The sequence below is a fragment of the Daucus carota genome, chromosome 3 (assembly GCF_001625215.2).
Source record: "Daucus carota subsp. sativus chromosome 3, DH1 v3.0, whole genome shotgun sequence".
Classification (NCBI taxonomy): domain Eukaryota; kingdom Viridiplantae; phylum Streptophyta; class Magnoliopsida; order Apiales; family Apiaceae; genus Daucus; species Daucus carota.
The window spans coordinates 33110770-33134752 of record NC_030383.2 but is presented as its reverse complement, the minus strand read 5'-3'; the positions used below and the strand labels follow the sequence as shown (position 1 = coordinate 33134752).

Below are 23983 nucleotides of genomic sequence, written 5' to 3'. Positions count from 1 at the left end.
AAAAGTCCGGCCCGGCCCGATTTTTAAAAAAACCCGGCCCGATCTGATTATAAAAAAATCCGGATTTTTTTGGCCCGGTCTGGATCTGGCCCGAACAGATCTTTTGTGAATCTCTACTACCTGATGCATACACTGATCATCGCGATTTGTGCAAGATAAGTAGAATTTGATTATACAATATAGTAAATAAGCGCAAAGCAAAGTCCGTAAATAGAGAAATTAATGTGTAAAGAAAGCCAAGATCAGTAGTACTGCAGCAAAATCCGACCGAGGACACAAATCAGTTCGAAAGCCAAGTAAGAAAACATACCCGTCGCGATTAGAGGCGTGGAAGAAAGAATGATTTCGAATGTGAAATTCAACTTATCTGCTTTGATCTAATAAGAATATCATATGCAAATAAGTAGCAAAGCTTAAATCTGAATTGACGTCGTGATTAGTGGCACGATTTAAGGATGCGTGATTAATGCTATTTTGAAATTCTGATCTTAATATGATGATCCTGATATGATTTGAATGAGCTTGTAATGAGTGGCCTGATCGAAGGGACTGCATTCAATGATGCGCTATTGATATGGTAAGAACATGCTGCATATCCAATATTATCCGGGTCGGGTCACATAAAGATCCAAAATATCTTTTCATAGTGTTAATTTGAATGAGGAAGATGCTGGGTCGATCCGGAGCTTAATGGGTTGATCCAAGAGCATGTGAAATTACCATACCAGCCTTAAAAAATGACTCGTGCTTTAAGAATTATATAGATAATTAAATTATTTAGCTATTTTTGTTTATGCAATTAAGAATCAATTTATAATATATATTTTCAAATTTTATGATTGTTTATTTATTTTTGTTTTTCATAACTGTTAAAGTTAAATCATGCATCCTTTTAATTTAGAGATAATTCTTTTAATGTGATCGCATAATAATCTAGGTAGATAGACTTTTCAAATCGGACAAAAAGCAATTTTATAAAACAAAAATTGAGAAATATTAATATTATTAATTAATATCATTAGATAAAAGGAAAAGGAAAGAAATAAACAAATGAACTCTCGGCTTTTCTGACCACCGCGGGTAAAAACTAAAAAGAAGAGATATTTATGTCCAGAAGAGACATACATATATGTACGGATAAACGCGATTCCGAGATTTTCTAGGGGCTTCGAATCAAATCTCATGACTTCAGGTGCACAGATTTTTTCATGAATTGTTTGCCTTTTGTGTTTAGTTGATTCATTCCAGTTAAAAATCTTGTTTGTTTTCCCCCAATTCACTGTGAAATTGTATTGAATAAAAGTCTACTTGTTTGACATTTTATTCGTTTCAGATTATGGATTGGATGTTTCAGCTGAGCTTGAATCTGCTTCTCAATTGAGAGCTGCTCATTTCTTTTCAACACAGAGGCCTTGGCTTGGTGATGCCCTAAATCCACTTGTTTCCATTTCTTTGTTATTAATTGTTGTTGATAAATTTCAATCAAAATTGCACAATTTACGCTCTGTATCATCCTCGTACCAATTTTACACTAATATATGTACTAGTCTTCGTCTTCTCTTTTCTAATTCGAGTGGTTCGTTATTTTATGTTAGTTTTATTCTTTTACAGATCTTTATGGTGTTTACATTAAACCCGTGGTGCCTTATGGAAGTGCAATCAGTAAATCCTCTATTGATCCTGCTTTGATTCACCGATACTTGCCTGAAGAATTACTTTTTGAGGTACTACTTTAACCAATGTGGTTCCAGCATTAATAAATTATTAGGATTTTCCTGACGATGATGCCAGTTGTGGTACAGTCGTCATTCTTTTATGGTGTCTTAACTTATATGAAACGTCATCTGTATGTTAATTAGCTATCTTATGCTTTATAATAGCATTATTTTATGCTTTATAAAAGCATTAAAAGATCCAAGGGTATCTTTTTGCCACGTCACATAAAACTTGGTACATGGTGTAATAATATGGTCAAACGAACAATATATAAGGTGACATACTTTTCCGGAAGATAAAAAATATTGCATGCATAGTTACTACGGCATCCAACAATGCCACAACACCAGAATACCTAATCAATTACATCAGGTTATGATAATAAATAATTATCTGACTACGTGTGTGTGCGTATGGTAGTAGAAACCAATTCTTAGTAAAACTAGAAACTAGTCCCGCAGTCACTGTTTAGTGTTTAACGTTACAGAAATCACCCGTTCATACACAATTAATCGCTGTTTTATGTAGGAAAAATCAATTTTTGTTTTTCCTAATTGAGAAAATCCACTTAAGTGGTCGATTAAGGATGATCAATTGTAGTTTTAGGAGGTGTGTGGCGGTTGTAAGTAGTTGCTAGTGGTGGTAAGTTATGATGGCATGCGGAAATAACTATTCGTGATGGTAGACGGTAGTGGCCATGTAAATCGTGGTAAAAGGTGTTGGTATTGGTGGTCAGAGGTCCATCATTACAGGGTGAAGATGATGATGATGATATACATTGTATGTTATATGCAAAGTAGATGTATGAACGAGTGAAAAACAAATATCAAAAATTGGTCTGGGACTAGTTTCTACTTTCTAGATTAATTTGGTTTCTAGTGGAGTATGACTCTCTCTCTCTCTCTCTCCCTCTCTCTCTCTCTCTATATATATATATATATATATATATATATATAGAGTCCTACTCCAATAGAAACCAAATTAGCCTAAAAACTAAAAACCAGTTTCTGGACAGTTTTTTATCACTATATTTAACTAAAGAGATCACTAATTTGTACATAACATATCACTAATTTATATATAGCATATCACGCGAATATAAGCATATATATACACATATATGCGACGTATATGACCATCATCTTCACCCAAATCGTAATAATGGACCTCTTACCACCATTACCAAACGTTTCTATGACTTGCCACCATTGTCTATCATCACCAATAGTCACATACACTTTTCATCATAACCTATAAAACTTACGACTACTTACCATCATCATACAACTTCTCTTGCGGCTTCCTACCACCAAGAACCTTCCTATAGATGAAATTAATTATCTATAATCGATTATCAATGATTTAGATAAGTAGATTTTCCCAATTTTGATAATAAAAATCGTTGTTTACATACTGTATAAAAACAGTGATTAGTGCAGTATAAATTAGTGATACCCGTAGTTATAAATAGTGGTGGGGAAACTGGTTTCTAGTTTTTATTTTAAGAGTGGTTTCTATCTGATCATGAGCCTATATATATATATATATAGAGTTGGGTTCAGTGGGGGACTATTATTTCCTTAGACTTCGAAGACCATCTAATCCACCATTGGATTACAAATTTGTTGCACGGCTGAGATTGTCCCAGCAGTTTTTAAAATTTGAATAACAGCACTTGTACACTCTAAAAGTACCGTACGTTTTGTAGACATAGACGTACAATACGGGATTAGCATCCCGCAACCTACTCACGAAAATACAGCAGTTACAAAACATTGCAGCACGATTATTGCAGAACGATTCTCGGAGATAACATACTATAAACCGTGTCGATATCAGCAGCACAACCCACAAGCAAAAGCATCCCGCATAATGTTTAGAGGCATGCAGTGAATAACTTTTCGAGCACAATGAATTGACCAGAGGAACAAGTCTGTTATGGTTGAGGATTATGAGGTCCGTAATTAGAGAACAGAGAAGTATAGCACGGTGATAAGCAAAACAAACTGCCATAACTGCAGAGCGTACGTTCAGTATACGAAACGTATTTTTGTGTGTATTGTTAATAAATAAATAATTTTTTAAAAATAAACAGAAATATGATAACCGTTGGATTGTAATAAATTGATGGCTGAGATGTGGTCTCCGATACTCCAGTGTTTTTGTGGTCTACAAAGAACTTGTCTCTATAAAATATGATATTAAGTGTCCTTTGGAAATATTAATCTGCAGATTTTTACAAGAATGAGCCCATACACCTTAGGAAGGGCTGCTTGTGTCTGTCGAAAATGGAAATACACGATCCGTAACCCTGTATACTGGCGCAATGCATGCTTAAAGGCCTGGCAGGTAGAATGTAATCGTAGTGAACATATTGCCATTATTTGCTACTATTATCTAGACTTAAATTATTGAAATGCTGTCTTTGAAGCTTTATGGAGTTGTGGAAAATTATAAGCTTCTCCAATCAAAATATGATGGTTCATGGAGGAAAATGTGGCTTTTAAGGCCAAGGATTCGCACTGACGGTAGGATATGACTCTTTCACCTTTTTTATGACTTACACTAATACTAGTGTTTAAATGATTACCTCAAGGCCTGTAATTTCATGATGTGGAAATACTTACTTTTAAGGTGAATAATTTTGTTTCTTTTCCTACATATCTGTATGCTGCTCTTCATATAAAAGCTCTGATATTGCTAGTCATTGTTATTATTTGTCTTAGATTACGGTTAAACGTTCTGCTCCTTAATTATTAAATATTTATGCTGTTATTAGGCGGTCTTCAATAATTTACCCCAATTGTAAACTTGCAAGCGAATAGAGTTTATAAAATGATAACTGGACCAAGGTGTAAATATAAGTAAGATTGCAATTTAAGATAAACTTTGATAGACGTCATTTGCCTTTAAATTGGGAAAGAATAATAATTTTATTGCTTGAAAATGTACTTCCATTTGGCGCGTGTGTTAAGAGCAAACAATCTAATTTGTAATAATTCAGAAAAGTTGTACTAAATATTTATAATGTTGTATTGTTATAGTCTGGATGCAAAGATTATTTTCAATAACTAAAGCGTAATTATAATTTCAATTGCCCAAAACTGTATACACTTATATGTTGCTGGATGTCTTGATATTGTAATAGAACCTGTCTATTAGTATTGCTAAATTTATGCAAGCCATATAAGAAAATGTACTTTCATGTCTCTGTGAGTCTTATTTTAGTCATGTAGAAATGACCTCTCCAGACCGAGGCACATAAATATTAAGGTAACAGGGAGATATCAAAAGATAAAGAGAGATGAAAACCCGATCTCTTGGTTTGGATATCATCAGTTTCAACTTGACACTTTATTCATACCAGAGTTTGGTTTTATGGAGTAATAGACTAATAGGATATTATTAACAAGTCACCCCATTGTCATCCTGCAAAAGTTTATCATTAAAAAGGTGTATCATTTATTACCATAATAAAATAATATATTCTATTTATAACTTGAAATAATAGTAATAATAATATATCTTGGAAATATAGCCAACCATCATAGCCACTACCGTTGAAGCATAACGCGTTACAATTTAAACAAATTTTACATAATCAGTATTTTATACCATTTTAGCCAATCATTTTAACCAACACTGTTGGAGATGCTCTAAGGACGCCAAGAATGAGTTTTCTTCTATTAGGGAAGTCGATGGTCACAGACTCGTTGTTTTTAAGCTTGCATTGAATGTTCTCTGCCTACATTTGCAAGTCTCTTAGCATATCCCTCAATTATCTTTCATGAGGCTGATTTCGAGCCCTGTTGATCTTATTCAACTATGACAACTGTAGTAACAATGAGTAGAGCTTCTCATTAACTTGTATTAATTCCTCTCAATCAGACGCCTCTTTCTCATCACTATCAATCATTAAGACCTCTGATTTAGAACTCTAATGTCCTGTGCAAACTAACCTGCATCATAGAAGCAAAGCCTATTTTCTGTATCTTCCCCCTGAGCAAGGACTACCCTTTGGCCTTCCATAATTTTGTTTGGGTAGGCCAGAGATGATTGCTTTTGAATAACTGGTAGGAGAATGGTCCAGTTCATAAAACGGCCAAGTCTTAGATCATACGATTTAGGATGACCATAGAGGCCTAGAAAGAAACTAAGGCATAGAAAGACTTTTCTAGTTTATGTGACTGGTCGACGGTTCCATACCAATGTTACATAGGTCGAGGATCGATTCGAAACAGGGGACGAATTGGATGCGCGAAAGTTTCAGTGAATCTGGTACGATGGAACATTTGGGTACGAAGGAATATGTACTATGGGTAGTTTCGAAAAAAATTAATATATAATTAGATATTTTTTAAAGGTAAATATTCAGTTCTAATTAATAACTTACCTGTTTATTTTTTTTTTGAAATAAACTTACCTGTTTATTAATATTTTTTTGAAATTATATTAAATTAAATTATTTTGTCTTGTGTATTATAAAAGAACTAATTAGCTTGTGATTTATAAGATAATTGGGCCAATGAGCTAATTCATTAGACTTCATGTATTTTCAACACTAACAGTTGATCCATATGAAAAGTTATTGGGCCTGGAGATTTAAGGGGCGGAATGCTGGTATGCTTTAGTACCCCTTTTGAATCGGTGGCCGTTTAGATATACACACAACCACTGTTCCTTTTCTTCTTTTCATCATTCTGCAGACAATTATATCGAACGAAAACCGATTTGATGTCCTATGGCATCATCTGAATTATAGATCTGTTTATCTCAACAATAACCGTGTGTGTTCGTATGGAATGCTGCTTCGAGCGTTTTTTTGGTTGCGTTTGTTCTAGGATCGGGGACGAACGAACTGCAAAGAGCTTCACCGATTCTTCTTTGTTCTATTTCCCTTTCACCATAAATCGCAAGAAAAACCACTCGATTAAATCATCCTCTAGACTTCTCAAACGCATAGTAATTGGTCGAACTTCATATCCCTGTATTTTTAAGTGCATTAAACTTTTCAAATAAGTTTTCTTAATCCACTTTAAATGTGCAAGACATATTAATATTATCTCTAATGTAGGACTTGTAAAGTAAGTATAGTACAGTTTAAAGGGGCACATTTAAATAAAGTTTTCAGACTCCTTGATCATGCAAATAGCAAAGGTCTCATAGGCCTAGGTCCCTTCTAAGATGTGAAATATGTGTCTAGGATCATTACTCGTATACTCCTGCGATAATCGTGCAGCTTCAAGCCATCACGCTCTTCTATATAATCATCAAAATTTGTGGGATCAAACTTTAGCATAGTGCTCCTGCCAAAAAAAAAACCAAATCTTTAGCATAGTGGTAATCTGATCAGGGTTTCGTAGGAGACCCTTAAATTTCTTTGACTTACAATTCTTTCCTTATTTATGGACAGAAATCTTTCCCTTGTTAATGTGAACTTTTTCTGTGGATCCTATTGTATTATTTGCTGGTTTACAGCTGAATCCAACTAAGAAGTGTTTATTTAAACTTTATGATAATTTAAGCAACAAAAATGGATGAGAGGAAAATACGAAGCTGTCCTCGGATAAAGCAAGATGAACTTGCTTAATTTATCTTTCTCTGCTTCAGTTAGGTTTCAAGTAGTCCCTTAAATGATTGTTAGATTAGACTAGACTGCGATATTTATATTATGCTTCTTTCAATCTTTTTCTGTGCTTATATTATAAGTTAGGCCAAACTAATAACTTCTATCATCTTTAGCTTTACATCTTATTGTACTGATATGTATTGTCCCGTCAGGTCTATATGTCAGTAGGAACACCTACATAAGAGCCGGGGTGGCTGAATGGAAGGTTACGAATCCAGTTCATGTGGTTAGCCTCTTATTTCTAATTATTTTCGATTGATAAAGTGTGTTTTGCTTTGAAGGGTTCATCTTTATGTAGAAGGCTATCAGTTGCGAGTAGCTAGTACTTGATTCTTATCTCTGAAATGCAGGTCTGCTATTTCCGCTACATGAGATTTTATCCTTCTGGCAGATTTCTTTACAAGGTTAGATTGGTCATATGGCTTGGTGCCTTATTTGTATATGAAAACTTCTTTTCATGTTGTGGTTTGATTCTGTCAATGTGCAACGTAGAATTCATCGCAAAAAGTCAAGGACGTGGCCAAGTTTATGAATTTTCGCTCAGCGAAAGTAGAGGGTGTTTATAGTGGCAGCTACACATTGTCAGAAGACAAGGTTTGGCTCTATATTTTTGAAAAAATTACAAATATACCACTTTTTCGCCTCTATAGTATTTATTATTATGTTTTGGTCCTGGATTGTTAACCCATTAGGTTTTATATCTCTATACCGCGCCTGATACATGAGGCTTGATTATATTCTTTTCTCAGGAATAATATAACTATTAATGATTTCGGGGATTCATAGAATTCGTGCACTAATCTTGCTTCATATACTGTCCAACATTAGATTTTTCATGTCTCCCCCCCCCACATCACTAAGTGGGGAAGACTCCATCCGAAGCAAATTCTACTCACTACCGGATGATTAGTTAAGATCCACCCACTCGACATCCTTTACAAATAGATACTTCAAAAAGGGTTTGAGTCTCTGACCATTGACCTTGAATATTAGATCATTCTTAATTAGCTTGCTTCCAATCAAGCTAAGAGTTTAACATCATCTTTTTCTTTATAAAAATTTCAATATTTATATTGAAAATTAGATCATCAAATAAAGTAAATAAAGTGCTAGCTGAGCAATCTTCTACATCATCTAGATATTTCGTTGCTTTAAAAAGTTTGATGTCAAATTTTCATCCTGAACTCTCATTGTTAGCTCCCTATTTTGCATCTTGATAATTCTTGTTGTACCACGGAATGGCCTTCCCAAGATGATGAAAACTTCTCGATTGGCCTCATAGTCAAACATAATGGAGTCAACGGGAAATATGAATTTGTCTACCTTGACGGGAACATCTTCAACCTTCCCTTCTGGATGAACAAGAGATCTTTCGGCCAATTGAAGATTGACGGTTGTAGGTTGAACTTCTTCGATCCCCAATTTCTTGCATCAAGTTTATGCTAAGGTCCCAGATCACACAATGTCATCCCACAGTAAGTTACCTATGGTGCAAGGAATAGTGAAACTTCTCAGATCTTTCATCTTTGGTGGTAGTTTATACTTTATAAGTAAGAATGAGCTACACTTATTTATTAGAGCTACTGTTTCAAACACTCCCAACCTTCTCTTCATTGTAAGGATGTCCTTCATGAATTTCATGTAGTTAGGCATATGCTTAAGGGCCTCTACAAGTGAATTGTTGATATGGAGTTGCTTAAAAACATCATTGCTCGACATGCATTTTAAGGTGCATATAAAACATAGTTCCATAACTTTTTTTTAAAAAAATTTACTATGTAAATTTTTATTTAGAAGAAAAAAAAGTTCAAAATAATTTATCAAACTATATTTGTATGAGAGCATTAGAATGCGTGCCGAGCACCCGCCCCCGTAAACAATTGAGGGGAACGGAGGGATTAGCATTCTTCAAAACTTTTCAACTCTTAAATGTCACGACCTTACATTGTTCATTCCCGACACCACTAGGCTTTTCAGCATGACTCGGGAGAGTGTCATGTGGATGATTCCTTAGCTTAACTAGTTGCCCAACCTGATTCTCCTAGTTTCTTCGGGATTTTGATTGATTTTGGACAAGATCTCCTGTTTGAGATGTATTAACCTCGTTCTAAATTGAACTAGACTGAGATGCTTGTGGTGGAAACTATTGTTGGGCTTGTTGAGAAAATTCAGGTGGATAATTGGGCCTCATGGTGTTGCTTGAAGTTTGCCCCTTGATTACTTGAAGAAAAGATACAATGTTGGGTCCATGATTGATTATAAGTATTTGAATTAGGGTCACCCTTATTTTGATTTCCCATGTAGTATACAAATTCCGGAGTAGAAGGTCAACTATCAAAAGTATAAGGCTCTTTAAATATATACACAAGAAACATACTTGATTTTATTAACTAATGAACTTAATGACCAACCGATAGATTGATTACCGCCCATGCTCATATTCTTGAGCATATTCTCTATAGATGATATTGAGCCTTCAACGAAATTATAGAGTCCACAACATAGATCTCAGCTACTTTTTTACCTATTTGGCATCTAGAAGATGGCCACTAATAGTTATTCGTAGCAATTGTCTTGAGAATCTCATAATTGCCGGAAAGAATTGATCCCATTCTGGAACTTTGGAACTTTGCATTCACAGTGAAAGGAAAATATTTGTTCAAGAATTTTTCAGTCAAATCGTTACAAGTCACTAATTTATGCTAAGCTTTAGCTTTGTCTCGCAAAGGACAAAGAAATAATTTCAATCGCAAAGCATCCTCCGTTACTTCTGGATAGTTGAATTAATCAGTTATCTCCATGAATGAACAGAGATGAAGGTGAGGATCCTCGGTAGACATCCTGCTAAACTAACTCGCACTGTAAAGTATATACATGATTGGTTTCAGCTCAAACTGTGTTGCTTGAGTATCGGGTCTCATAATTACCAAATTTAATTCATCAAAGCAGGTACCACATACTGTCGAACAACACGATCTCTATCATTTATCTCTGTCATTTATCACAACTAGACTAATTGGAGCTATAGGAATTACTCCATTATTAACGTTGTCAACCATAACTACTTGTGTCTCCTTGATCTTGTGTTTTATTTCTCTTTTGTTGATTGTTTGCTTGATTACTAGATTAAAGGTAAATAATCCAGGGAGTAAATGCTCATACACAAGGAAACTTGAGAAGCACAAAAATTATTCCCGTTAGCACAAAAGTACTCCCTCCGTCCAACTTATTTTGTCCATCAATCAAATTTTATGTTTTGTTCAATCATCTTAAATTTACCAATAGTTAATGGAGAACTATATCATTTTGTAAATAACTTAACATAATTAACACTTAACTTTCAATATAAATTTAATTTGGCCAATAATTTTGGGACAAGTAAATTTGGAATTGTGGCCAATATAAATCTCACTAAGGGAGTAATAAAAATCATAACTGTAAGAATATCAATTCGCAATTAATAACTAAAATAGTCTCCAGCAGCGGCACCAAAATTTTATTTGTGTAAAATCTGGATGTGCAAACACAATTGCAAACAAATAAGATAGTGGTAATTACCATTTATCATTCCTCAAGGAAGGACTGTATATATGTATGAATCCCAAATAATTTTAACAATTTAATTATCGAACAAAAGATTTGGTTTATGATTTTATGAATGACCAAATTAACCAACTAAAGTTATACTAGCTAGGAGGTTATAATGATGTTTTAAATGTAAATTAGAAGGCTCTAGTTTTTCCAAATACTTCTGTCCAGTATCTAGTCCCAGTTGAATGCTTATCTGGCCTTAAGTGTATGTCTGGAAAGGAGAATAGGAGACTGGAGCTTGTTTTTATGGCAGAACTGGATCTTCAAATAACCTCGTTCATGAAAATCTTAAGTCGCAAGTCTATTGAAAAGATGATTGTAATGAAAGTTGCTGCTCTTTAATATACTTCTTGTGATTTCATCATTGGGCTACAAGTTTTCAATATTAAGGGAGCAAGAAAGTTTTCGAGATCCTTTTTTTGGAAAATTGCTTCATTAGTTCCTTGTTACTATATGTGGCCGAGAAATTTCAAGCAGGGATACTCTATGAAATTTGGTTCTGCAGAGGATTAAATTTGTATGCTGTTCTAAATATCTACTACAGATGTTGTCTAGTCTGAGTACAGGCAAACCACCTGTCCATCCTTGTTACTACTAAGAAATGATATCCTTATGACATAGCTCTTAAGGTCGCCTAGGCAGAAAGACAGTAAAAAATGGATAAGCGTCCTGCCTGCCTTAATTTTATTGGGGAAGGGAAATTAGGTGTGGCCTAGGCGAGTTGGGCAATGTCTCTAGATGTAACAGACCTAGATGTTCTACTATTCAATATCAACTATTTCTAATATATAATTTGACTCTGCTTAGTTATATCACAGTGTATCTTTTTGTGGTAACAAATGTTAACTTTGTACCAATTATGCCTCGACAAGTATGCCTTATAGTGGCTCTTTTTTGATATGCAAGGACCCTCAACATTGCTCATAGCAATGTATCACTCAAGTGAATCTACTTTCCATTCTATTTATAATAATTAAACACTTGAACCTTAGATCAATCATCCTTAGTGGTCAAATTATGTTCTTCATTATCTTTGGTCAATTATTTTTATGAACAAACCTCACATATTGTTGTATCAATTCTTTATGGAGAATCTCTATTGATTTATAATGAGAACTTTCTCTTCACTTTGGAGATTTGTAAAGATCATAACTTTTATGTGTAACTGGCTTGTGTCATAGGTTCTTTAGTACACTAACCATCTAAGTAGTCTGTACTCTAACTCACAGATGGTCTTTGTTACTTCCCTGAGCACTCACCGTCTCCTTTAGATTATATCCAATGTGCAAATTTCGTCTCTACTCTGAAAGCATATATTATTGTTGGAGCACCATTCCCTTTGCAAACTTGGATCAAGGCTCTATTACGGACTTTGCAAATCCTAATTCTATCTCTATGGTACACATTAAGTATCAAAACGGCAGATCTTGAAAATCCCATTTACCACACCCACTTCTAATAGTTATGTTCTTAGGCTTTAAGAAGCATACTAATAAATCATATGTATTGAATTCTCTCCCATTTAGAAACAAGGATTAATACAATCTTAAGGTAGCTACCCATTTTTTTCCTGATCCCATCAAAGTACAAAGAGGTCTTCCCTATTTTAATGACTCAAAATAGTAATGCCAGCTCTACACTATGTAACGTAATACTGTTGCAGATTATTCACAATATCTTTGCTGCAGCCTGCAGGATAGGATTTGTTGTTGAGAGAACTAGAAAACGTTTAATTTGTGAAATGCATGTTCTCAGTTAAGTTTATGTGATTCTCAGCTATTTTAAATATCAACATTTGTTTTTTCATTGCAGGTGGAAGCTGCTGTCTTATATCCTGGTTTACGTCCAACTGTGTGGAGAATCCGCTTAAGGTATATTTTGTTTTCTAAGGAGCAGCTTTCTGTATTGATATACTTTTCCGTTAACAATAATCATGTCTCTGAACATATTCTTCATATATCTAAGAAGCTACAGATTTAAAAAATATATATATAATATCCTCTTAGTATTAGTCATGGGTGGTATCTGAGGGTGAGGCTGCTTATGACGTGGTCTTCCTTAAGCCTCTTTGGTACTTGAGGATTGATTGTAATGTGCATCTGGACATGTATATGTTATTTTGTTTGCTTTCTCTTGATTCAAGAGCACACTACAAGGCTGAATTGAAAAGAACGAGGAATGTGTGCGCGATATGTTTGAAACAAAGTAGTAATTTCTTTCATTCACGCCCATAATGTAATAGGGGATGTCCTAATCAACTAGCTCAGGGTCATTACCTATCTATCAGATATAAAGGTGTTAACACCAGTGCGTTGCTAGAATATATTGTGATTTGAAAATAAATTTACAGGTCAATATGTGATTACAATTCTCAGCCAAGTGGTTTAGGCATTAATTACATTAATATGGTACTTGAGGATTGATTGTAATGTGCATCTGGACATGTATATGTTATTTTGTTTGCTTTCTCTTGATTCAAGAGCACACTACAAAGCTGAATTGAAAAGAACGAGGAATGTTTGTGCGACATGTTTGAAACAAAGTAGTAATTTCTTTCATTCACGCCCATAATGTAATAGGGGATGTCCTAATCAACTAGCTCAGGGTCATTACCTATCTATCAGATATAAAGGTGTTAACACCAGTGCGTTGCGAGAATATATTGTGATTTGAAAATAAATTTACAGGTCAATATGTGATTACAATTCCGCAGCCAAGTGGTTTAGGCATTAATTACATTAATATATGCTAGCTTATAGCCCGTGCAAGGCACGGGAGCTTTTTAATTATTTATAAACTTTTTAAATATATTTTAAATGGTGTGAAAGAATTTAATTTATAAATAATAAATTAAAATTTTAAATTAAATAAAATTTGAAATTATGATTTGTTTGTAAGTCAAAACTATTGTAAAAATATATAGGCTCTACTTTTCGGACTTGATTCTGTAAAAAAAACAAACAAACTTGTCACACATGTTGGATCATCCGACAGTGACGATGCAGTATGAAATACACCATCACAGCCATTAATGGCTTCAAATAAACTATTGTAATCCAGCCATTCCTTTTCTCATATGCATCATGCCAAAGTATTAAATTCTTTCTATCAAATTTTAATATATTTTGAGTAAAATATGTGACGTCAACTTCCATTAGATTATATTTATAAATGTATTTTATATTAGAATTATTATAATGTGATTTAAATTTGTGACAGTGCGATTTATATGATTCTACAATTAAAACTGGTAGGAAATATTTATTTTTGATTAAAATATCCGGCTTATTAATTTTAAAATATATTAGATAGAAATAATTTGTGACGGTGCGATTTATATGATTCCACAATTAAAACTGGTAGGAAATATTTATTTTGGATTAAGAAAAATCATAAACATGTGAAAGACATAATTTGTTTTGGATTCAGAAAAGGAAATATGAACATGCAAGTAGATATCAGTTGCTTTATAGAATAAAAGTTAATTTTGTTTAAATCTAACGGTGCTTATTTGTTCAATATACGATCAAGCGGTTGATAAGCTTTTGGACCATGCAACCATGCGATCAAATTATCTCCCTTGCGCTTATTATATATAAGTATATATAATACGTATCTACATGGCATTATACTATTCGGATACATTTATATATATACATGTGTACATGTGTGTGTGTGTCAAATATGTTGATCAAGCATTTGTTATTGAGGATGAAGTTATATTCAGTTAATTAGTTCTTCACTTCACATCGCCTATTTAATTCATTTTCAGGATATTTACTTATATATTTCAGTACTTTGTGCCTGTATCTGCTAGATGTATTGACTTATATTTACTAAAATATGTTGGTAGTTACTACCTTGGTTGTAACGAGATACACAACAGTAACTCACCCTTTCTGTAAACTCATAATGCCATCCTTGTCACGGACTATATTGACTTTATGCGTTCCTTCAACAGGTTAAGGGGTACAATTGTTGGGGCGAACAATCGGATGGATCTGCTTTCACTCGTGACGAGTGGAGTGAATGACACTGATATGATTGGCCTTGATGAAAACATTCTTGAAATCATAGAAGGTTGGGAGGAGGATGAAACACACAACCCTGACGTCCCAGCTATTTCACATAAGAGGGGTCTGACCCCTTTTGTATTCATACCCTTCGAGGAGGTATTTTCTTCCTTCCATGTCATGTTTCTGGTATTTATTTCATACGGTTAAATATCAAAGTGGTCAGTGAAGTGGAGGTCATACATCACTTTGTTCATTGATCTTAACGGGGTTCATTTAAATCGCTGAAGTCATAATAAATATCAAACATGTGCCTCTAAATATGTGTTCGGGGAGTAAAACTAATATTGATCAAGTTTTGCTCTTTTTTTTGAATGTTACCAGAGTCACGTAAACAGTTCTGTATTCTAGTATTTCAGATAATATATATATAGATTTTGAAAAGCTTATTTACCATTTATTTTAAATTTTAGAGTTATTTCCTTTTTTTTAATTGAAATAAATAATAAATTAAAATTTATTAAATTAAAATAATAAATTAAATAACTCTAAAATTTAAAATAAATGGTAAATAAGCTTTTTAAAATCTAAATATATTATCTGAAATACTAGAATTCACAACTTATTACTTGGTTCCAGTAATATTCGAAAAAATGTTTAAAACTCAATAAATATTATTCAACATCCTGACCGCATATTTAAAAATTTTTGTTTGATATTTCTTATGGCTTTAGTAATTCAAATAAGAGAAAATAGATTTTTTTGTCACTGAACTTTTTGTGTCTTTGGAAACTTATCATTCAACCTAATTTTTTTCCCTTTTACTTGCTATGTTGAGTTTGGAATTTTTTTTTGTCACCAACTTAGGTTCGGATTTGATTCCTAACATTATGATAATTTTTTGTAGCATCATAAATACATAGTGATACTATGTAATATTTTGATGATGTGACGTATGTTTATATATTTATATATAGCAATAATAATATAGAACGAACCGATAAAAAATTAAGATTAGAAAAAATATTAATTAGAATTCTAGAAATTCATTAAATCATCAATACGGAATCAATGATTGATAAAGTCTAATTGAGTGATACAATGCATCTCTTTCACTATTAAAGTTTCAATCGACTAGTTAAGCCTAAGATCTCTCTTTAATTTATCTTCATTATTTTTTTAATAACTATATCTAATCACAATTTTCAAGATAAAGATAAATAAATAGAGAGGAAAACTTAATATTCGATGATTGTCCTCTATAATGCATCATTTTATGTTATTATTATTCCCTCCGTCCCTCTCATTTGTTTACAGTTTTTTCTACTACTTAAAACGATTTTAGGACTCTTATAAAACATAGTTTCATAGCTCATTTTTGGGATTTTCTTTTTGTGTATAAAAATGCGAACGCTAAATTTTTAAGAAACTACATTTTTTAGAAGCCATAAAATGCGTGTCAAACTCTTATCACCCAAGGTAAACGATCTTGGGGGCATAAAAAGTACTGTATATAACGATATAGACATATATCAAATCATCAAAATATTACAGAATATCACCATATTTTAATAATGCTAGAAAGAATTAATATAATGCTAATAATAAAATCCGAACCTAACTTTAGTGTTAAAAAAAAATCTGAACCTAACATTAGTAAGTAAAATAAAAAAAATTATAATTTAGTGGTAAGTTTTTAAGGACACAATAAGTTGAGTGACAAAAAAATCCATATTCCCTTAAAATAATACCCGTTAAGATCGGTGATCAAAGTGATATATGATTTCCATTTCAGGGACCACTTTGATATTTAACCCTTATTTCATATATGGTTACTTTTTGTTTTGTGAATGATATAAAGTATTTTCTAATTTATTTAAGTATAATTGAATGCAATATTTTGAATTTTAAATGCAAATGACCTTCCAAGTTTACCAGCCTTTTAAAAAAGAGTTTACTTCTATTGTATATTACTGTTGTTGTTATTGGTTTATTGTTGTTGGTAAGTACATAAATTATGATTATCTTATTTGCTATTTAATTTAGTTATTTATGGTTGCATGGCATATCTATCCAACGTGTTCGATTTATATATAATGAATAACTAGTTCTTAGACTTCCTAGAGATTTTTATAATCTTAATATCTGTTTGGTGGTGGTGTTTACAAATGCTGTTTGTGAGAACGTATATGCGGCATGATACTTTGTTTGACATATATCTTTCTACTCTTTCAAGGTGGAAACATCAGTTCTGAACTTGCCTGTGGAAAGGATGGACTACTTCGTACCTGGTTAACAGATGGAACAGAAAATGCATCCTCTAAATGTTCATGTATATAGACAGACTCATCATCAATCAGTTGAAGCTTGATAATAAGTAACTGATTGTTTAGTGTTGCTTTAATCAACTCTTGACTCCGACAATTGTGTTACCCACTATGCCATGTGCATTTTGGTAGCCAATCTCCAGTCTCTGTTCTATATATGTTGTAAATGTTGCATCCTATGTAAGTTGCTGACTGAGGTACTTGTACATGTGCTCAATCTACTTGGAGTCTGGGCAGCTTATACTATCCTATTTCTTATACGTTTCTACATTGGGAGCTCCAGTTTCTTACTTTTTTTTCTTTACTTTGAATTGAAAAGTGTACTGATGTTAAAAAGGTAGAGTCAAAAACCCTCTTCTTAGGTTGCTATATTATTAGGACCTCTACACTACTTACCCCTCCAACCAAATATGGCGTCGAGGATCTAGTTTTAGCCCAAACTTCTGCCTCTTCATTGTAATGCCTGGAAATCTGCTTCATCTCAACTCGAGCTTGGGATCTGAGAGAATTTGAAGCATGTAATCTGCCTCAGCACTGTTAGCAAAGTAAGGTACAGAAAAAGAACAAGAAAGCCATCTCTTGCTTTGATTAAACCACCTTTAATAACCTGATATGACGGTTTTTCATTACGAATGTGAAACATATCGGGCCGTGATTAATTCCTGTTAACGATTGCATGTATCTTCCAGATAGATCTGTCAATGGAGCGGAGCTCCGACCCGATCCGATCCGGGGTCTTCTTAGCGGATATGGATTCATCAAAATAAAATCTGATCCGAAATTTGATCCGATAAGAAAAATCCGATAATAAATGGAGCGGATATGGATTTAGGGTGATCCGATCTGGTAGAATACACACACACACATATATATATATAAATATATATATTAACATGTTTATTATAATTTTTTAATTGTAGTAGTTATTTTTATTTACTGATTTTCTAGTGTGTGACCATAGGCACACTAATAATTACTTTTTATTCAAGTGTTGAATTTTATTGGTTCTCATCTCATTAATAATGATGGCCCTTTGCATGTACAAAAAATTCTACCAATCAAAATTCCTCAAGTAAGTAAAAAATAGTTGTTAGTATGTGCTTGTTGGCGCACACTAGAAAGACTTTTTAATTATAATAGTCACTGAATACATTTATGTGAGTCACATTTATGTGAGTCATGGGTTGTGACTGTGTTTGACTGATCATTTAATTAACTAGTATGTATGAGTTGTAAAGTTAGAACAATTAGTACTGGTATGTGTATTTTCCTCTCACTTAATTTGTGATTTTTCTTACAGAAATAAAAATGTGAAAATGGACCAAGCTACTACATCATGATGTCTCATTTAATCTTGTCTTTCCTGAACTCGAAGAATCACCTACATGAATTTTCTTAAAATACTTTTAAATCTAATTTTAAAAAAATCAGAAAAAGTTAAATGGATCCGGATATCCGATCCGCGATCCTAATGGATCCGGATATGGATCAGCCTGTAAAAAATCCGGTCCCGATCCGATCCGAATCCGATAAAATAAATGGATATGGATATGGATTTAGATTGATCCGATCCGAACCCGATCCATTGACAGAGCTACTTCCAGAGGTATTACAAAACTTTGGGCGGAACGAAGATATTATTAGTTTTGAATAAAAAATGAGAAAGAGACCTAAAGCTGGAAAAATTTCAAAATAGTTTCTCTAGCATGCTTCAAATTTCTTTTTCCTTAGAATTAGAATAGTGCAAATCGGGAATTTTAAAGAAAATAAGATAAAAGGGAATATTTTAGAAAGTCGTGAGAGCAAAACATAGAAAAATCTGACTTTTTTTTTTTTAATCTCTTATTATCTTCATATTCCAACTCGGGAGTGAGGATAGTGTTAGAGTTACTTGTTAAATTTAACTATCATCTGATAAATATAATTCAACATTACTCGTTCGAATGATATTGTGTAGTTTGAAAAAATTCTAAAAATAAAATAGGTTGTCTAAAAATACATCCTCCCAACTTCAAAATTTTAACTCATATTCAATTTTTTTATTATATAAAAAGATGTTGACCAGCGTAAAATCGTAAATATTTTAGAATACGAAGTCATTTGATAACTCTTGAATGAAACAGATTTGTTTCAAGACAATGTTCAGCTTATTTGATTAATAATTTTTATATGTTAATGAATCTAATTTCGTCTAAATTTTTGTGAACGAACTCTGACACAGTGGCACCATATTCTATCTCAACTTAATATTGGTATTTATAAGCAAATATTGATTATTTATTTATATTTTATTTCTTAATCATGTAATGTATATTCAGTGTATGCTTAGATAAATGAAAAACAAATTAAAGTATCAAAAAGTAGTATAAATTAGTAGTATGATAAATTGAATTGTTAAACACATAATTTCAAAATTCTTTTGATATAATTCAGAATCATTCAAAAAAAAATAATCATCAAATGACTTGATTTAAATATTTAGATTTAATAATGATTCAGAAATATGAACTAATTCGAAATAGACATCCAGATTTAACAAATGACCACTAAGAATCCCAAACAAACAAACAAACATCAGTATGATAACATGCGGTGTTTTATTATGAGTTGTTTTAGGGAGAAAAGAATACAATCGTAAGTGCCGGAACAAAGATTATAAGTTTAAGAGTGGAAAACCCATTTTGATTACAAGTCAGATCTCAGCATCTCATCGATCCATCTTGGATTTCCATTTGAAGAGTCTGCTGAGTAGTTGGGTCAAGTGCCAAACATGATTCATCCAACCATGGTTTGAATATTCCATCATTGGCTATATTCTAATACAATCCAAACACAAGAGAATAAGTTAGTTATAACTTATAAATATGTAGCAGGAAATGTACCAAAACAGTAATATATCCAAGTCTAAACATAATCCTGGATCCAACACATTTTATGCTGCAGTGAATTCTTTTCTGTGAATGAATCAATTTCAAGACAGAACATGTGTTATGTACTAATACTTGATGTTAACCAGATAACCTTAACTGTGTATAAATAAATAATTAGAATATAACTTGTTCATCCTCAAAGTGTAATGTTCAAACCAATAATCAATTTTAAGGGAACAACTAACTGTATAGTTAAAGATTCGAGAGTACAGTTGAAATAAACCGATACATAATCTTTCACAGAGTCTAAACCAAAATGATATCTACCAGTAACTTATTAAGAAACAGAAGTCATCTATCATTACATATTTAAAGATAGCAGAGCCAAGTGAATAGAATTTGCATCACTGGTTAATGTGCAAGCATCAACAAATTTTCTCTGTAATTTAGCAAAGTAGCATACATTGTTCAAAAACCACTTTGCCAGTAAACTAACGGTGAAAATCCCTCGTCTTGGCAGCAGAATTTACTCTCCTGAGGCTAGATGCAAAATAGCTATAGGCACTGTTAGCATCAACAAGTGTTTTTCTGTAATCAAATAATATTTGCACTTCAATGCTACTTTCAAATTTAATTAACTCTTTTTATTTTTACCCAATTTAATATGCTTTTGGTAAAATTAACTCTTCCTCTTTATTTGTAGTTATTAATGATATATATGGCAAGGATGGATGGATGGATGGATCCATCTTTGCTTGCAAATTAAAACCAAGAATAAATTTATGCATATATGCATTCATATATAAAACTCATTTGAAGTTGATTAGTTTTTCTTTTTCTTTTTTGCATTTTGTGTCATTCTATCGCATTAGAACCAAGTATAGCATGGCATTGACTTGCAAAGAGGTTCATCTCGAACAGATAATTCATATGGGAAAGATATAGAACTTTTGGCATTGGAAGGAAGATGAACTATTCACAGTTAGTGCCTCCTTAGACTTTGTTCAAGGGAAATAGAAAGTCACAGATCAACCAATTTATAGGGATCAAATTAACGTTCGACAGGCATCCTCTAGGAATTTTAGCCACTATATTTTTCGTTTGTTCCCTGTTTTCAATCAATTTCTTTAGGATGTCTGCAATGCTAATTTGAAATCAATACAGGTACGAGAATTAAAAGGAAGCCCTAACCTACCAGATACCCTGACCTAAATTGAAGCAATCTGACGCACTACTCTGTATACTCCTGCTTATCCATGAGGCTGGCCAGAGAGTCATAATAACCTAATTCAACTAAATGGAACAGAGGCCTTTTTCATGCATTATATCATCATTATTATGTTTCTTTTCACTGTTACCTACCTTGTAGTTATTTGTCAGTGATTAATCTGTGGTTCCAGGCCACTAGCGGGACGAAGGTGGATGTTCTACTTCAACTGGTAAATCTAGCTTACATATTTCCCCTTTTATTACCTTTGATGTGAATGACCGAGATTAGTATTTGTTATCAAATTCAAAGAACTGGTGAAATAGTTTCTTTAGATTCTCTTACTAAGAAGAATTCTCTAATAATACTCTGATATATATGGGGCAAAACAGCAAACATTTCCTGATAGGAAAAAAAATAAGAAAACTAACTAGATACAGTATATATATTACCTTTAAGTAGTAAAAGAATCCACGCAAAACATTCAACCTTCTAGGCAGATCAGTTTCCAATGTATCAAGCTTTATTCGAAGGTCTGCAGCAAAAAGACATATTATATATAACAGGATAAAAACTTGTTTTTAACTTTAAGTCTAAAACATCTATTTCGCTTTACAAATTTATGATATATAAGAAGTTTGTTTAGCAGAATCAAACATATATTCGGGTTATTATATATTCCTAGCATGAAAGCACTGTAAGAAAGATATGTTTAGTTGTACATAATAGCAAGTATTAATGATTGAGGTTCAGCATACCAAGGTACTCATCAAGGTAAGATTTTCCCAATGCATCTTTCGAGTATGCTTTTAAATTCCCCCGTAATTCTCTATAACCTTGCATCGGCTTTCTTGAATTCATTTGTAGCCAAAGGGTTTCATACTCTTTCTCATCATAAGGCCTTCTAAGGATGTCCTCAACATCTTTCCTGAACTGGGGATTCTCAGGTTTACTGCGCTCTCCTATGTACTGGAGATCATCATCCTTCATCTTTACCATGAACAGCACCAGAAAAACAAAAATTGCACATAAATAAATAAATCAAAGTCATGTATATCAAGAGATATAGAATCACTACCACTACTAATAACTTCAAATAAATATTTACCAAAGTATCAAGTCCATCAGAAACTGAAATTGGGGTATATTTCCATTCACTGCATTGCGGATCTTTATCAAACACCTCTAATTCAGAGTCCGAAGACGTTTCAGCATTACCATTTTCAAGACCACATCCCTTTCCAATATTGTTTAGCCAGATATCATATGCCCTTTTAGAATCACCATAATCTTGACCATTGCCTTGATCACCCCGAGTTCCCATTACACAAATCCTCCTCTCTTTCACAACCCGATTACCTTGCCCACCCCGAGTCTTGATCACACAAATCCTCTCTTTTTCACCAATTTTGCCTTGATCAAACTTGCGCTTTTTAGCAACACTACGTTTTCGACTTCCCCTAGGACGAAGATCGTAAACATCTTTCCCATTGTTAGCACCCTCATCCAAATACTTCCTCCCCCTTTTCCCCAAACCCCGACGAGGTCTCTTATTCGTCCTACGAAGAACACCATGTGTTCTGGATGGAGCAGCATTGATGTTGGGATCCTTCTCTCCCTTATTGTTTCGAGTTAAACTTCTAGTTATATGTGTAGGAGAATGATCATCATCACTGAGACCTTCATACATTAAGTAGGTGGGATAACCATTAATACTTTCACGAACAAGAGCAAATGAATTCCCGACTGCTTTTAAACTTTGAATAAACAACATTCTGTCGTGCTCTACATAAACAGAATCATGATCAGAATCAACCTCGGGAATAGGATCAGTGAAATCAAGACAGGAACTCATCATGTTATTATTCTCTGTCCCGTTTTGTCACAACCCGGTTACTAGGCATATATAAGCACCAATTCTGCGATACCTAGGTAAACCTAGTTGTTAGTACATTGTGGGATTACAACGACTATGTGTAACTTATTCAGGTTAAACTCTAATTCAGGCTTAAATACTCCGCTACCATTGAGCTTTCCACTAGCTTTATTTATTAGTTATTTATTAATTTATTAATAAATAATTAATTCATTTGTTTTAATCTCGAAAAAGCATCATGAAATTGTTTTAAGATCCTTATTCTCATTATGATTACTTCACCATTAGTGACAATTTTTAAACTGAAATATAATAATTTCAAATTTAGTTGGAATTGGCAAAATAAATTAAATGATTATTAATAAAAATTTGCTTAAAATACCCAATTTGTCTAATAATAATAATAAATTAAGATAAATCATACATCCGAAAAAATACAACTCATTATCAAAAAAAGAAAGTTACAATTTTTTATTTTAGGAATTTTTGAATTCAAACAAATAAAATTAAAAACAGGAGATATCAAAAAGCATAATTTTTTTGAGAAATTTACAAGATTATATATGTTTTTAACTTTTGTTTACAACTTTACTACACCTCACTTGCACTTTCAATTTTATACTACCGTTTTTTTAATTATACCGTTACTTTTCTCTCTCACCTTTACTCTTTTCAAAATTACGACCTTCTTCTCAACAAGTCTCTCCTTCGTCTCTCTCTCTCAAGCACTGCACTGCATTCCTTCGTCTCTCGT

General features: G+C 33.0%; 2 protein-coding genes across 4 annotated transcripts; one reads left to right on the top strand and one right to left on the bottom strand.

The window, feature by feature from the left end:
* The first annotated feature begins 1051 nt into the window (after window positions 1-1051).
* Window positions 1052-17544, top strand: LOC108197295 (F-box protein 7). Its single transcript, XM_017364873.2, has 11 exons — window positions 1052-1192; window positions 1334-1420; window positions 1612-1724; window positions 3949-4065; window positions 4148-4244; window positions 7498-7571; window positions 7696-7749; window positions 7838-7939; window positions 12749-12807; window positions 14898-15108; window positions 17186-17544. Exons 1-11 carry the CDS (start codon window positions 1183-1185, stop codon window positions 17243-17245), a joined length of 984 nt encoding a protein of 327 aa, XP_017220362.1. The 5' UTR covers window positions 1052-1182; the 3' UTR covers window positions 17246-17544.
* Window positions 17545-19850: 2306 nt separating this feature from the next.
* Window positions 19851-23369, bottom strand: LOC108198852 (uncharacterized). Of its 3 annotated transcripts, XM_017366632.2 has the most exons (5): window positions 22462-23369; window positions 22112-22343; window positions 21806-21888; window positions 20610-20686; window positions 19851-20092 (listed from the first exon to the last, which is right to left on the bottom strand). In XM_017366632.2, exons 1-4 carry the CDS (start codon window positions 23209-23211, stop codon window positions 20615-20617), a joined length of 1137 nt encoding a protein of 378 aa, XP_017222121.1. In that variant the 5' UTR covers window positions 23212-23369; the 3' UTR covers window positions 19851-20092; window positions 20610-20614. The 3 variants fall into 3 exon arrangements, with proteins under 3 accessions (XP_017222121.1, XP_017222120.1, XP_063944827.1); XM_017366631.2 differs by lacking the exon at window positions 20610-20686 and having other exon boundaries at window positions 22462-23368; XM_064088757.1 differs by lacking the exon at window positions 19851-20092 and having other exon boundaries at window positions 20627-20701.
* Window positions 23370-23983: the final 614 nt, after the last annotated feature.

Excerpts from the sequence above, each read along its gene's own strand:
- LOC108197295 (XM_017364873.2), top strand. Across the intron at positions 1,421-1,611 it reads AACACAGAGGCCTTGGCTTG|ATCTTTATGGTGTTTACATT; the intron begins GTGATGCCCTAA and ends ATTCTTTTACAG. Across the intron at positions 12,808-14,897 it reads GTGTGGAGAATCCGCTTAAG|GTTAAGGGGTACAATTGTTG; the intron begins GTATATTTTGTT and ends TTCCTTCAACAG.
- LOC108198852 (XM_017366631.2), bottom strand. The coding sequence starts at position 23,211 with ATGATGAGTTCCTGTCTTGATTTCACTGATCCTATTCCCGAGGTTGAT. Across the intron at positions 21,889-22,111 it reads TTACCTTGATGAGTACCTTG|ACCTTCGAATAAAGCTTGAT; the intron begins GTATGCTGAACC and ends TTTTTGCTGCAG. Across the intron at positions 20,093-21,805 it reads GATTCTTTTACTACTTAAAG|AATATAGCCAATGATGGAAT; the intron begins GTAATATATATA and ends GGATTGTATTAG.